The 15,893-nt window shown below is 42.0% G+C and overlaps 3 protein-coding genes across 3 annotated transcripts in view; 1 reads left to right on the top strand and 2 right to left on the bottom strand.

Moving 5' to 3' along the window:
- Positions 1-1,690: 1,690 nt before the first annotated feature.
- On the bottom strand, positions 1,691-2,122 carry LOC306914862 (small ribosomal subunit protein uS10-like). The gene has a single exon (XM_079492075.1). It carries the CDS (start codon positions 2,096-2,098, stop codon positions 1,724-1,726), a length of 375 nt encoding a protein of 124 aa, XP_079348201.1. The 5' UTR covers positions 2,099-2,122; the 3' UTR covers positions 1,691-1,723.
- An 858-nt stretch (positions 2,123-2,980) lies between these two features.
- LOC306914977 (small ribosomal subunit protein uS10-like) lies at positions 2,981-3,421 on the bottom strand (the record flags this gene model as incomplete). Its single annotated transcript, XM_079492219.1, has 1 exon — positions 2,981-3,421. The coding sequence occupies exon 1, from the start codon at positions 3,395-3,397 to the stop codon at positions 2,981-2,983; it is 417 nt and encodes a 138-aa protein (XP_079348345.1). The 5' UTR covers positions 3,398-3,421.
- A 7,590-nt stretch (positions 3,422-11,011) lies between these two features.
- The window catches only part of LOC306915484 (zinc finger protein 385B-like), a 127,338-nt gene continuing 122,456 nt past the window's right edge, over positions 11,012-15,893 (top strand). Inside the window, exon 1 of the mRNA XM_079492826.1 lies at positions 11,012-11,262. Coding sequence (XP_079348952.1) covers positions 11,211-11,262 — 52 coding nt within the window. The 5' untranslated portion in view covers positions 11,012-11,210. The remainder of the gene's footprint in view (positions 11,263-15,893) is intronic.

Genomic DNA, 15,893 nt, shown 5'->3' with positions numbered 1-15,893 from the left:
CAATTTGATTACCAATTGGTGCAGACCAGGCTAATCAGAAAATCAATGGAATGGCCTGGGCCATGGCTCAGTGGTCCAGGCACCTTGGCTGGTAATCCAGTCTGGCAGTGTGCCGCAGGTTCAACTCCCGATCCCGACGGCCTTTACTGCATGTCTTCCCCCCCCATCTCTCTCCCCGTTTCCTGTCAGCCTACTGTCTGTCCCTCCATAAAAAATATAAAATATATATAGTATATACATAGGTAATGAGTGATTAGAAATACAAATATTGTTACTTCTATATTTGTGTATCTTTGTGGTAGTCTATACAAAAGTGTACTGTTTAAATATTATTATTATTTTAATTATTTATCTTACATGATAAAGTATTCATTTTATAATATATATATTACTAACATGCTATTAAAACAGGGTGGAGATACAGTAGGTATGTATGGCAATGAGAGATTACTTTAATTCCTAATACACTAGGTTGCACTGTGTACTGTGACAAAACAACCACTAGATGGCGCATGCAGCTTGTCCTTGTCTGGAACTGATATTGCTTCCAGACATTTGTAGAGGTAGTGACAGCAGTTAAAAACACCAAATGGATGAGATTAGATGAGATGAGACACAAAAGCCAAAGGCTTCTTTCCAATGTGGTCCATTAAACATTGAACACTCAAAAGAATAGCACAGACAACAGTGCAACGAACGAGTACAAAATATAAAAAACAGATTACAGTTTTCAAATAATTCATGATGCATGCATGCCCTGCACACAAATGTGTGTGCAAATGTAGACAATATAATGTCTACATTATGGGTATGCAAAAAGGAATTTATTCCATGGTGGGAAAATCTATTAGGCCTATGTGTGGCGAGAGAACTGTGGAATTACAGTAGGCTAGTATGCTTCCTTTGTGCAAGACTCATCATTCCGCTGTTGTAGAAAGACGGGTTTCTATGGGTTAATAATGCATCAGTCCATTCCATTTTGTTGAACGGTGCCCTTTTAATAGAGGTGCCTCGTGTTTTTGCAGGGTTTAAGTGAAGAAACAGTGCATGGTTTGAATGGAATTCATGCCAGGAGGGAACATTTATTGGACTGTAAAGAATTTTGAACAGCATTTCTGTCACATTTGTTAGACTAGAGCGGTGCCCGTTGGAGCCTCTACAGCGGTGCCCGTTGGGGCTGGGCACTGGCCTACTTGGAACGATGCAAGTTGGAAATGCATGCCGAACCCAGATATTATGTCTGTATCCCTTTTATGAAGATCAAAAATGTAAAAATATTTATTTTTGATCTTCTCACCTGCCCAAGTTTTGGTTGGATGTTCTTTTTTTGTGTCCCTTTTATGCCCATATATGGAGTTCTTTGTCAGGCATGCCCAAATATGGAATTTATGCAGACGTCAGAATGATGAGACTGGCCCTGTCCAGCTGGCAGAGGACTTTTTGGGGCGGTTCTGAAAAACCGTGGGTCTGACCGACTCGACACCAGGCACTGCACTGCTGAGTGGAACACGTTTGTCGAATTTGAAGTCAGTGGGTCATTTATCGATCGTGGATTACAGACGTACAGACGTACGTACGTACACTGGTGCATTTATAGTATTTTGTGTCATGCTAACATTTTTACGTGTTGCGAGTAAATATTATGTTAGATTGTAAATATTCTTTCACTTTATTTTATTTTTTATTTTTTCTCTGCCTCTATTGGAACATCAGACAGGCTGGTTTACGTATCAGCAATGGTGACCTCCACCTCTACGCCAGGCTCGATGCTGATGGAGGTGATCTGTTTGACGATCTCTGACGGACTGTGCAGGTCGATCAGCCGCTTGTGAATCCGCATCTGGAAGCGGTCCCAAGTCTTGGACCCCTCCCCACAGGGGGTCTTCCTGGTGGTAATGCGCAGAGTCTTGGTTGGTATGCGGACTGGTCCCTTCACCTTGAGACTCTTCTCCTTGGCAGCGCGGATCAAGTCTGCGCAGACCTTCTCCAGAGATTTCACATTGCGGCTGGTCAAAGTGATGCGGATGCGGTGAATGGCCGCCTCGGTCTCCACGGGTGCCTTGCCAGAGTCCTTGAAAGCCATGGCCTTTGAATCCATAGTGGTCTTACTCGGTGAGCCAGGAAAGAATGTGGATGGTAGCTCCAGAGCTCTAGTATTTATTTGTTTTTAAGCTCCATATATGGAAACAAATGGGGCATGCCCATATATGGCCATATACGGATGACATCAGTGATCTCCATATGGGCATAAGGGTCAAGGACTGACAGATGCAGAGATCTCCATCTACAGTATGGGCAAAACATGACACAGGTAGACAGACAGATGCAGAGATCTCCCTATATGGGCACAAAAGGAACTCATACGGTACAACAGGTACTGACAAAGTGGACCACAATGGAAACAAGCTTCGTTGTATAGTCCACGTTGGCGTTTTCCAAATTGATGACACTGTTTTTAAACTGCCTATCTATCTATAAAGCCTCAGACATGTGTGTGCTTTCGGAAATTCGCACTCAGCGTTTTCAAAAGTATAGGCAAAATAGATCATCTACTACATGCACACGCACGCACGCACGCACGCACGCACGCACGCACGCACGCGCGCACGCGCACGCTCGCACATGCACAGACCACAGATAGACAGCTGCTCCACCAAATGCAAGCAGTCCCTCTATTCACACTAAATGACTTCTCATTTAATGGGCTGTCAATCAAAAAAAAAAAAAAAACTCATTTCTTACCACACTGCCACCATGAATCATAATGGTTTGAGAGGTGAACTAAAAATGACTGTTTAGAGGGAAGATATGAAGAGAAAGTGAGAGAGACACGTATTTCTTTGTCATCCACTATGTGCCTGGCACATTTTTATCTCTCCTAATCATTACTTACTTAATCATCTCCGTTCCCTGTGGAACATGAGGCTGTGCCTATCAGCTTTCATCTTGTCCTATCCTTTTTCCCCTCTTTTTTTAAGGTTTATTTTTGGGCTTTTATGCCCTTTTTGATAGGACAGTAGACTGTCCTATCAGCAATGGTGACCTCCACCTCTACGCCAGGCTCGATGCTGATGGAGGTGATCTGTTTGACGATCTCTGACGGACTGTGCAGGTCGATCAGCCGCTTGTGAATCCGCATCTGGAAGCGGTCCCAAGTCTTGGACCCCTCCCCACAGGGGGTCTTCCTGGTGGTAATGCGCAGAGTCTTGGTTGGTATGCGGACTGGTCCCTTCACCTTGAGACTCTTCTCCTTGGCAGCGCGGATCAAGTCTGCGCAGACCTTCTCCAGAGATTTCACATTGCGGCTGGTCAAAGTGATGCGGATGCGGTGAATGGCCGCCTCGGTCTCCACGGGTGCCTTGCCAGAGTCCTTGAAAGCCATGGCCTTTGAATCCATAGTGGTCTTACTCGGTGAGCCAGGAAAGAATGTGGATGGTAGCTCCAGAGCTCTAGTATTTATTTGTTTTTAAGCTCCATATATGGAAACAAATGGGGCATGCCCATATATGGCCATATACGGATGACATCAGTGATCTCCATATGGGCATAAGGGTCAAGGACTGACAGATGCAGAGATCTCCATCTACAGTATGGGCAAAACATGACACAGGTAGACAGACAGATGCAGAGATCTCCCTATATGGGCACAAAAGGAACTCATACGGTACAACAGGTACTGACAAAGTGGACCACAATGGAAACAAGCTTCGTTGTATAGTCCACGTTGGCGTTTTCCAAATTGATGACACTGTTTTTAAACTGCCTATCTATCTATAAAGCCTCAGACATGTGTGTGCTTTCGGAAATTCGCACTCAGCGTTTTCAAAAGTATAGGCAAAATAGATCATCTACTACATGCACACGCACGCACGCACGCACGCACGCACGCACGCACGCACGCGCGCACGCGCACGCTCGCACATGCACAGACCACAGATAGACAGCTGCTCCACCAAATGCAAGCAGTCCCTCTATTCACACTAAATGACTTCTCATTTAATGGGCTGTCAATCAAAAAAAAAAAAAAAACTCATTTCTTACCACACTGCCACCATGAATCATAATGGTTTGAGAGGTGAACTAAAAATGACTGTTTAGAGGGAAGATATGAAGAGAAAGTGAGAGAGACACGTATTTCTTTGTCATCCACTATGTGCCTGGCACATTTTTATCTCTCCTAATCATTACTTACTTAATCATCTCCGTTCCCTGTGGAACATGAGGCTGTGCCTATCAGCTTTCATCTTGTCCTATCCTTTTTCCCCTCTTTTTTTAAGGTTTATTTTTGGGCTTTTATGCCCTTTTTGATAGGACAGTAGACTGACTGGAAAAGGGGGGAAAGAGATGGGCTATTACTCCGTTGCATGTCACAGGACACCAGTCTAAGGTGCATTCAGAAGAATAACACTGGAAATAGACCTATCTATCATTTTATGAAGGAGAAATCTAATTTGAAGATGGACAGGCATCCCTTTTCATATACTGACAGGTAAAGAATGACCTTGAAGGGTGCCTGCATGGGTGCACAGACCATATCCTTCTAGTGAACACGATGACCCAGGTTAGAATTTGACTCCCATCTTGTCTCGCATACTGCATGTCTCTCCTCTGCCTTTGCCGTTGATTTCCTGTTTCTCTACACTGAACTATCCAAAATAAAGCATAAAAAAGCATTAAAAAGGAAGAAAAAAAATTAATAGCCTTTAAGTACCGTTTGGAAAGTATTTTCCATACAAGTTAGGTTTATAAAAAATCACACCCGTGTGAAGTGAGGGGCGCTAATATATTAAAGTCTAACTCATGTTGATTAGGTGATGTAATCGTGATGTAAAACAAACGGTGCCAACACAAACATTAAACGCCATTAACAATAAAGAGACAATATGACGTAAAGGACACATTATGACATACATTTTCCCTTCATTGTCAATGCGTTTAATAAACAAACTTTGAACTAAAGACAAACATTAAACCTGTGTATATCAAAAATCCCTCACTCTGCATTCTGATCTGCCTTTCAGCATCACGCTTCTGCCTGTGGGGGTGAATTATCTTACTGAATATTTAGATTGCGGGATATTTAGCTTCTAATAGATTGCACCAGTTTTCTCTATTTTCTTGAACAGACAGAAATGCCATTAAATGCCAAGGGCAGTGGGAGGCTTAGTACGTACGCTCTATCCTCCCCAGGTGTTGATAACACTCTGTGGTGCCATTTGAGATTTCTTTGCAGATACCTGATCTGTTTCCAATGATTGAGCCTGTATCTAAAATGAAACATCTAACAGCATCCATTGCAGAAGGATGGATGCTGGTGGCAGGGGTATACAGAAAAGTCACACTGCATAGCAGTCAGATGCCTACTGCCAGTTGAAAAATATGTTTCTATATTTGCTTTAAACTTTATTATTTATTAATAATAACTTTATTATTTCTCATAAAAGGGTTAGGTGAGAGATAATAGATAAGACAAGTCCAGCCCTCTACTCTTCCCTTTTGCCAAATCACTTTTTATTTAGTTTATTCATCACCTCCCCAGTGTCTAATAATTCTTGTCAAGAGTGAATAAAATCTCAGGCAGATAAAGACATCTTTAATTTCAGTGTTCAACAATACGATTCACAAGTCAGTTCAGTACTGTTTAAATGAACATGAGCAATGCCTTCTATTTTGAAATTCCAAATGAATAGTTTCCATATTAAAGTTCCAAATAGCATTTTTTCATTTACATTTCTTTATAAAACTGTTTGTTTTATGAATGTATTTGAATATAACCCAAATTGATACAGCATGTGCAAACAATCCTGCATGGATCGGGCCTTTAAAGCTGCTATAAGCAATAATATGTCAACATTTTAATGACCTTTTTATTTTTTGGTATTCAGACAGCCAGCAATGGGTAGAACGTTCCCAAAAAGATTTTAGTCTCTGTGACACATCTAGGGGCCGTTTTTTTCGGCCAATGGCAAAGCTTCTAGAAACATCTTTGAATGCAGATTGCGGCCCCTAGATGTGTCACAGAGACTAAATTCTTTTTGGGAGCGTTCTACCCATTGCTGGCTGTCTGAATACCAAAAAAATAAAAAATAAAAAGGTCATTAATATTTTGACATATTATTGCTTATAGCAGCTTTAATGCTGAAATTTGTTTCCGACCACTGAAATAGTCATCACTGCTATCGCAATGGCATTACTTTCTGATTTCACTTTCTAATGAAAGATTTAGAATTCCCAGAGGTTTTATCATATGATAAAAGACGGCATCTCAGACAAACTTTGAAGCTCGCAGGTGTTAGATTTCAAAGGTGTTGCTAGCACCAGGTAAATTGAAATGCGAAGGGGACAGCTCAGGTTTTTTATTGAGATAAGATAAGCTTTATTGATCCCTGGCTGGAGGTAAATTCAGGATAGCTCTGGGGTGCAGTATGTACTGAACCTCAGGAATAAAATGGCCTCTAATGAAAGCACTGATGGAGTCGATTAGTGCTGAATGTACTTCTCATGCCCAAAGCACTTGTTGATTTGACTAGGTCCAGTAGAGACAGTAAAATACGTCATACAAGCTTGTACACTTGATTAGCTTGATTCTAATTTACTACAGTAGCAATTTCTAGATGGCGTTGGTTCTGTGCACACACACACACACACACACACACACACACACACACACACACACACACACACACACACACACACACACACACACACACACACACACACACACACACACACACACACACACACACACACACACACACACACACACACACACACACACACACACACACACACACACCTTGACCTTCACACCAGAAAGCTTTACTGCGATTAAAACGAATCCTGCTGGTGTAAAGCATCATTCGAATTCTAGTGCGCATCAAAGAACCGCATTCTACTCCAACCAAAAACGGGAAAATAAAGGAAATGAAGCAAACTATGTGGCGGGTGAGGAGCTAAACACAGTTGGAGATGGAGAAGGCATATTTTACGCAGCGCAAAGATGTCCCGTTACCGTGGATAGACGTGGTCGAATGAGGAGACCGAAGCCCTGGTCAAAATGAGGACGAGTACATTAATCAATTGCTTAAGGAAACACATAAAAACACTGCAGTGTAGCCTACAGAATATTCTGTCTGTCTGTCTGTGCGTGCCGTAAACATGGAGTGCTGTCACTGTGTGGGGAGTAGGGACTTTGTCTGTCTGTGCTCAGTGCGCCTCTATGCCCAAAGGAACAGTGCGTGCGGAGAGAGAGAGAGAGAGAGAGAGAGGAGGAGGAGGAGGAGGAGGAGGAGGAGAGAGAGGTCCAGTCCCCGACGGCACGACACATGCACGTTATGAGTATAATTTTAACACCATAGATTTCACTGTGTAGGCTACAGTTTATGAATTGAACACATTGATAAAGGTCCCTGCTGCGGTTATACAGCGCAGTGTGAAGGCAAACCGCAGCAAACTAAATATGCAAGAAACCCAACTTCTCCGCCCATTCGCATCGAGTCTACCGAAGTATTAGGTGGGAATGTGACCTTAGTGGCTTGGGATTGACTATGGTTCATGCCATTACTGTGTCTGTGCGTGCGTGCGTGCGTGCAGTGCACCTTTATTTTTAGGGTGACCATGCCTTTCCGTTGGTCAAGCTGGGTGCCATATTACTTCAGGACGTTGCTCCAACTCCAACTATGTTTCCACGGACCACACTACATTACATCCATCACTGACAGCACCCAGCACCCCACCTCTTCACATCATGCAAAGTTTACAAACACGTGCTCGCTTCAGTATATACACCAAAAAAAACATTTACACTACAAGTGACACTATCCTTTTGCACAAGGCAAAAAAGAAAAGGGATTATGCCCCATGGCAGATAAAGCTTCATTCCTTTTTTCACAGAAATCGTTATTCTGACATGAAATAAGGGTAAACACAGGCGTTACCTATACCAATGACACTCAGGTCATATAGTCTATTAGTCAGGGTGCTGCTCATTTCAACTCTATGCTACACAAAATGGAACAGAATCTTAAAGGAGAATTCCATGCTAGAAGGCTTTCTTACCTTTCTTACCTTTCTTTGTAGTCGTTACGTCCCCACCAAAGAGGTCCAGGTGTTTTTTGTGCAAAAACTCCTTATTGGCTATTTCCCCTACCATAAGCCCTCAATGAATTGCATTGAATTGAATGGGGCTATGGGGTGTTGTGCTAATTCGCTTATTTCCATCTAAATAAGTAGTAAAGTCTGCCGCTTGGGATATTATTTACATTATGAAAAATTATAATTTTGAGCGATGGAAATAAGCGAATTAGCACAACATCCCATAGCCCCATTCAATTCCCATTGAATGGGGCTTTTGCACAAAATAACACCTGGACCTCTTTGGTGGGGACGTAACAACTACAAAGAAAGGTAAGAAAGCCTTTTAGTATGGAATTCTCCTTTAACATCATTGTTTGATGTTGTACCCTACTATTTTCATAACCTTTATTAAATCAATTCCATTTACCATAGAATTGTCGATGGCCTATGGATGTCTCCCCTGGTGTGTGGAACGGAACCTCCTAATTCCTAAACGTTTCACCGTCATTTGGAACCCCTGAAAGAATCCAGAGGGTATTTGAAAGGGTTAGGGTGATACAGCAACAGCATGGTCAACATTTCCCTAGACACAGTGGCCCATTTGTCTTCCTCCAAGTGGCTGTAACGTTTCAGTGTGTTATTTATAGAAGTAAACACTGACATTTGACAGAGGCTGTTGTCACGGCCATCTTTTCTTTACAAGGACCCCCTAAAGGTTTATGTGAGGGCATTGAAACTTTCTCTGCAAGTAAATTACTAAATTACTTTGTTTGAGTGATCTGTTAGAAGCATTTTAACCCACTTTACAGTACTGAAGTCAAGTTGCAATCCATACGTTTTATGTCCTCTCCAAACAAAGAGAGGCAATTGGGTGGGAGACCAAACATCTGCTGCTGACCCAAGAGTGGATCCCTGCTTGGACAGGGCAGATGTTGTGCTTATGGGCTTCAGGCAGGGCTATGTATCAATGAGGAGGTTGACCCTGGTGTCCTACAAGACACCAGGGTTCACAACAGGTTCTAAATGTCTCAGTACTATAGGCCTACCAATTGGTTAAAATATCTTTATATTCATTCAAATAAGTTCCAGATTATAGAAAAGTACTGGTGTATTGTAAGCCAAGGGATAATTTTTGACATAATTGGCCATCTTAAATTTTGCCATGACCTTGAATGGCCGTATCACTGTGAAAAAGGCTTTACCCTTTTAGTGCTATGAAAAGTTGATTACGTTTGACTGGCCCTTCCAACTGGTCATGGCTAGGCAGGGACTTGACTATTATTGTCTAATGCTGACGCACATTCTCAAATCCCCCCCCCCTCTCTCTCTTCTGCATGTCATCCACTCTCATTCCCTTGAGTGTTTCCATGGTTGCTACTCAAGCCAAATGTGCTGAACTTCATCACTTCATAGCCCAGCACTAGCAGCAGCATCATCTTTCTCAGATGACCTTGTGCTCAGCCTCTCCCATCTGCTTCTACTTAATTAAGACCCCAACATCTTCAGATTGTAGCCCTCACAGGTTCCTTCAGAACAATGGTTCTCAAAGTGGGGTCTGGGGACCCCCAGTCGTCCTTGATGGGGTTCCAGTGGGCATTAGGAACCAAATTGATCCAGGTCTGTAACTCTGAGTGTACAAATGGAAACAACTGGACCCAAGCCCATTTGGTTCCATTTCTGCTTCTTAGAGTTATGGGGGGTTGTGTTGTATATTGACAGTGTATCAGAGTGGCTCAGAGCCTTGCCTGATGGCCTCAAAAGTCTAATATCTCCCCTGGTCCAAGGTGATATCCCTTTGGTCTAGTGGTTAAGATGTTGGATTTTCACGCGGGAGGCCCGAGTTCGAATCCCGGGTGTTACACAGCCCTAGTTTTGTCCCTGTTATCGTCATGCGCGGCTGTGTTACACCCACTGTATGTGCAATCTTCTGTTCAGAGTAAACAGTGAAGCTACATTGCCATTACCTGGTCTTCTGTCTCCATATTATTCTAATTTTATACAACAGGGGTCCATGGCCTAATGCTTATAAAACGGTGGCTCTCCCCTGGTTCCAACACCGTTCCACAAGGGCACCTTAAAGTTTTGTGTTAATAAAGATTAGAAATAGAAACAAATTGCTCTATTTCATTAACAAAATGGCACAAGATTCCACTGTTAAGAGCTTTATTTCTGTCACAATATATTTCATAATCCAGATTCCACTGTAGCCTATAGGCCTACTTACAGAATTATTTTTTTAAAATTTGTAAAACCTTTTCAAATAGCTGATCTAGACTACAAGTGATCTACTTGAGCTTGTAGGTCAGCTGTTTTCAATTAGCCGAAGTAGGCCTATAACTGTAGGGCTTATTTGGTTATTTTTTTAATCAAAAATATGTAAGTAGTAACGACAGTAAATCTGTCAAACAGTTGTGGTCTTGTGGAGTAGGAGTAGCTAAAAAGTAAATACTAGCCTTTGAGAAGTCGTGCAGTATAGAATCATAAAGTTGATAAAAATTGGAATGTAGACCTACCTCTACATCCCTTTTTTCCCCTCACTGTATATGTTTCTTTTCCCTTTTTACCTCTATGATGAATTCCTGTTCTGTTCTTTGACTATATAGTGTCTATTTGTACGTCTCTAATTGTTTTGATGAATTGAACATGGTGGACCCTCTTGTAAACAAGTGTAATGCTTAATTGGGTCGTCCACTCACAGTTAACAGTCTTTGTATTGAGTTTGTGCTTGAAATGTACTGTAATTCTGCAAACTGTTAATAAATATTTCAATCAATCAATCAAAAACCTCAAAATTGTAGGCTGCTATACTTAAATAGGCTTTATAGTAGCCTATATAGTATTGTTATAGTTACCTACCGTAGGCGTATACTTTCCACGTTCCACGGTTCCACCACTGCTGCTGCTACGGAGTACATGAGATATCAGTCAGTCATTTACGCTACACACTTTTGGCTCCAACCAGCTCTCTGGCTCCAACTCATCGCGCGGCACAGCGCGCACGGTGCGCACGGCGCGCACGCACTATACCAGCTCTGTGTCTCAGTAGCCTACTGTTGTTAGTCCGGTCAGTAGTGGGCTCTAGAGACTGAAACGTCCGCGGTAGCAGCAGGTACAGGTTCTCCTTCTTCGCCACAATGACCAGTCACACCGGAGACACCGACAACAACAAGCGCTCTAATAAAACAGGTAGGAACGCTTAATTGTCAATTGTGATAATTTGCGTCGCGCGACGTTGTATCACATTGAATTGCTGTTTGTTTTGTTGGCTACAAAAATTGACGTGCTCGGAGTCGTGGGTCGAGGCAAGGCGCTGAGTACTGTGTGATGATGAAGTGTGTGTTGTTGGGTAAACACAGAGACTGGTGTCGTTAATGCGAGCTTGATGAAGAGGTTTTAGTGGTGCGTTTCAGTGATTTATCAAGTTACAAAGTCTATAGTTTGCTCTGGAAAACTTATTTGGAAAGAAACTGTTATAGTTTATTGGTCTGAAACAGTGATATGCATACATGTATGCTGCTACAGTGTGCTGCTACTCAACCTTTAAAAATGTATACACTCATCACCAATGCCATTTGATAATATTGTTTCATAACTCTGGGACTATATTTACATGATTTGGTGGTATACTGTACACCATGGCCTGTCATTTTCCATATCTCTCAGTAGTTGTAGTCTATTTGTAGCCTGTGATAATGATTTAGCTGGGCAAGAGCCCCATGCAGGAACCTAGACCCCAACATGTTATATACACTGTTTAACTTATACATCTATATTGTGCATAGTTTATCAGGTGAAAAGCTTAATTCACTGGTAGTGAATTCCAGTCCAGTCCAACTTATAAAACAGATTACATAATGAAATAGTAAGTATACTGGTCTCTTTGCCTGAATATTTTGAAGATGTAACAATTGCATGTGATAACTTACTTGGAGTGGGTGTTTTATGTTATTGGCCCAACTGATTGGGGTCACAGTTTTGATTCCTAATGTACTAGTAAATGGCAGACTATAGGTACAATTTAAGAATTGGAAACAATGTTGCACAGCTCCTTTAGTTAATTTCTTTATTCTAGTATAGAGGTTAGGTGCATGCATAAAGTGAGTGGCAAAGTGAGTGGCAAAGTGAGTTTCGTCGTTTAACGTTGTTTAATGCAATCATATAGGACTTTTCTGTTTGGATGTATGGGCAAGATATTAATGTTTTGCATCTCAGTAGGCATTCCCGCATAACTTCCGGGTATGATGATGTCACGCGCATACCCTCTATATAGTAATGTATGTTTGATTCCTTTTTTTTGTTTGTCTTAATTTCACGCTTGTCTTGGCAATTCAAATGTAGTTTTTGCATGCTGATGAGAGAGAGAGAGAGAGAGAGAGGGAGATGGGGGAGAGAGAGAGATGGGAGAGAGAGAGAGAGAGAGATGGGAGAGAGGCGTGAGTATTGTTAGTGGAGCTAGACTGTACCCAGTACAATGTCTGCTGCTGAATAGTTCATTGGACCTGTATATTTGACAAAAAGCTGCCAGGGTCCTCCCCATCATGCCATCTGACTGCTTGACATGGTGCGTCTAGTAGTCGTCGTGGTTTTACACGTACCCAGAAGAGGGTGGAGAGTGGAGACCGAGATCGAATTTAGGGTTAAAGAAGTGTTTTTGTTTTTTACTAAGCTATTTGTCCCGGCTTCTCTTGCCGTTATTGATAGTCACAGACAGTGTAGAAGGACAGGAAACGGGGAGAGAGAGTCGGGGACGGGGAGTGACATGCGACAAAGGACCGCCGGGCCAGGAAAGTGAACCGTTGCCCGTTGTCAGGCCTCAGAGCCTGTGTGGCATGTGTTAGCATTATGTTATGCTGTAGCTATTGAAAAATAGCAGATCTACAAGCTCATAGCGCGCCACCGAGTGGCGCGCTACGAGCTTGTAGGTCTGCTATTTTTGAAAAATCGAAGAACGACTGACGTAGAAACATAGTTTTTTCAGAAAACTGTCATTTTCAAACAGACATTTTTAGAATCTGATCTCAGGTCAAAATGGGTTAACCTCTTAAATAGTGATGGACTGCAGAGTGGCACATGCTTAACACACACACACACACACACACACACACACACACACACCCGCCGCCACCATTCTGAACGGTGGCCTTATCTTGGGTCCACAACCTGAAGTTTAGACACCTTCAAACGGTGGGTGGCCCTCACCGGGTTCCTTTAGACCGCTTCTTCTTCCATGTATCATAAACCCTAACCCATGTCCAACTCAGTGTTGTCCAGGCCAGGGACAGGCCTGTGGTTATTATGTGTCCGGCAGTCTACTCAGGCTAGCCACACTCGTACGCTGTGCTCAGTGCGCTGTCTGCCAAGCTCTACTTCTTTATAGGTGATTTGAAGCACGTAGTAAAATCACACTTGTGTTGAGTCGTGTGACACTAGGGGGCGCTCTTATCATCATACATCGTACATCACATTCCGTGCTCAGCCAATCCATGGTACACACAGAGAGACACACAAAGCTGGGCATAGGAGGGGCTAGTGCCCCTCAAAAATGCACTGTTTATTTTATTTACTATGCGATCCCCGAAGAAGACTTTTCCAGTTCAAAATGTTGGTTTTCAATAAATTATCCTGCCTCGTGGCTATGAGTGTGCAGCCTTTTCTTCACTTTTAGACTTCTATACCAAGGTCAGCAGCACCTCAGCAATACTGCCATGCACCCTTCTCCTGTTTATTTGCTTGTATTGACCATTTAGAAACAAATTGCAGTAAATAATAAAAATGGCACAGTCTAGCAGCCTAGACTGGGACCGTATACATGCTGAGGGAGAGTGCTCCCTCGGAAGAGGTGTTCAGTCCAGAGGTTCAATTGATGGAGCGAACTGGTTGTTTGAGGGTGGAGTGAGATTTCATCAAGTTAAACTTCTGGAAGTGATGTTTTGTTCTCAACATGCGCCGAGGGAAAAGCTAAGAGCATATCATATTATTTGCCCTCAACTCCAGTCTCCAGATGTTCTGAAATGATCTCATATTTGCGGCGCATTTTACTTCTTTCTTGGAGTGCATTTTCTGACGGTTAGCTGTATCAATCAGGGGGTGTTCTTTATATATTTGTTTTACTTCAATATTGCCCAGTGAAAAGTAACTCACTGCCTGCCTCCTGTGAATCGTTTATCTTTGTTGTTGTTTATCTTCTTAGTGATTATTCTATATTTATGAGAAGCAGGAGATTTTGATCACTTTTTAATACAAGAATTACCATTGATCAACGAATCAACGCAAAAAAAATGAATCGACTGTTTTCATAATTGATTAAATTGATTGATTACTACTAAGTAGTATTTTTATTTTATTTTATACTTTGTCGTACAATAGTGTCTCACAATAAATGCTAAAATTCAAATTCCTGATCTACAAGCTCACAACACATATCCCATTGATTTGTGACACAACAACATTAAATTAATTGTTTCTTATAAGTGTTTACCGGTAGTTTAATTAAGCACCCCTTATTAGCTACATAACATTGATAGCTAGCTAAAATACTGTTGGTATTTTGGTAACTAAAAACGTGTTTTTGAGTCCCTACTCCTCAAAATGTACAGTATGTGCTCAGACCTCCTTTCCAAACTATGCCACCGAAGCATGATTCTCTCCATTAGGAAAGGGCCACCCCTTCCCGGCTTCCACCATGGTCCCCAACCCCCCCCCTCGCCCCCTGAGGCAGTGCTGTCATTTTCACCAGCGCTCCGCTGGGAGACGGAGCCGCTTCATACATCTATTAGTCCCGGATGTGTGATTCTGCTTGGCATTTAGGTGTGAACACAGCTGAGCCCACTTCACCATCCGTCTGAACAGTGCTGGAAGAACTCACATTTTTTACTTGAGTAAAAGGATCAATACTACAATCATGTATAAATAGTAAAAGTCTGGCATTCAAATTTTACTTGTATTGGCTTCAGTTCAACATGTTTCCAGATGTATAAAAATGAAAATAGCAGATCTAGAAGCTCAAAAAGAGCGTTTGCGACGCATTGTGAAAAAATCACACCTGTGTGAACTGAGTGGTGTAAGGTATTATATAGCCTGATCAGCTGTGTTCTGACGTAATGCCTGACATGATGCTGAAATCAGCATCAACCAATCAGCATCAACCATGCTCATTTTTCTTGCACAGACAGACAGACTAACAAAGCCAGTTGTAGGAGTGGTTTACACCACTCAAAAAGGGGTGGGTGGGGATTGTAGATCCAAATAGCTATGGCTGAAGTGGTCATGTATGTTTTACATACATGACCACTTCAGCCATAGCTATTTGAAAATGTAGTGGAGTACAAGTAAAAGTATTGAAAATGGGAAATACTAGTAAATACTTACTAATGGGTAATTCTGAGTGTACGCGAGTGTACGGAGTAGGAATGTTAACAATTATTCTAAAATCGATGAATCGCTGTCAAGAAATTCTTTAATTAAACAGTTAACAATTAATTGTTTGCGTTGCAAACTCATTTAATAAACTATTGCCCGGTTAGATGAATTCATGGATAAAGGGAAGGCACTTTCTCCCAAATATAGGTAACACATAATTATTTATTGCTGCGGCTGCTTCTGCTGCCATGCAGAAATGGGGTGTTAAAATGTGTGCGTGTCATTGACCGTCTAGCCTCTGTGATTTGCATAAGTAACTGTAAAATCCAACACAGACTGTTGGTGAAATTGAACACTGTCTTTGTAATATGTGTGCGTTGCATGCTTTAGCATGCTACATGCTAAAGCTAAATAACACATTTTTACACTATTTTATGAAGAAAGAAAATACCACCTCC

This window comes from Electrona antarctica, assembly GCF_951216825.1.
Source record: "Electrona antarctica genome assembly, chromosome: 22".
Lineage (NCBI taxonomy): Eukaryota > Metazoa > Chordata > Actinopteri > Myctophiformes > Myctophidae > Electrona > Electrona antarctica.
This window is presented reverse-complemented; position numbering and strand designations above follow the sequence as displayed.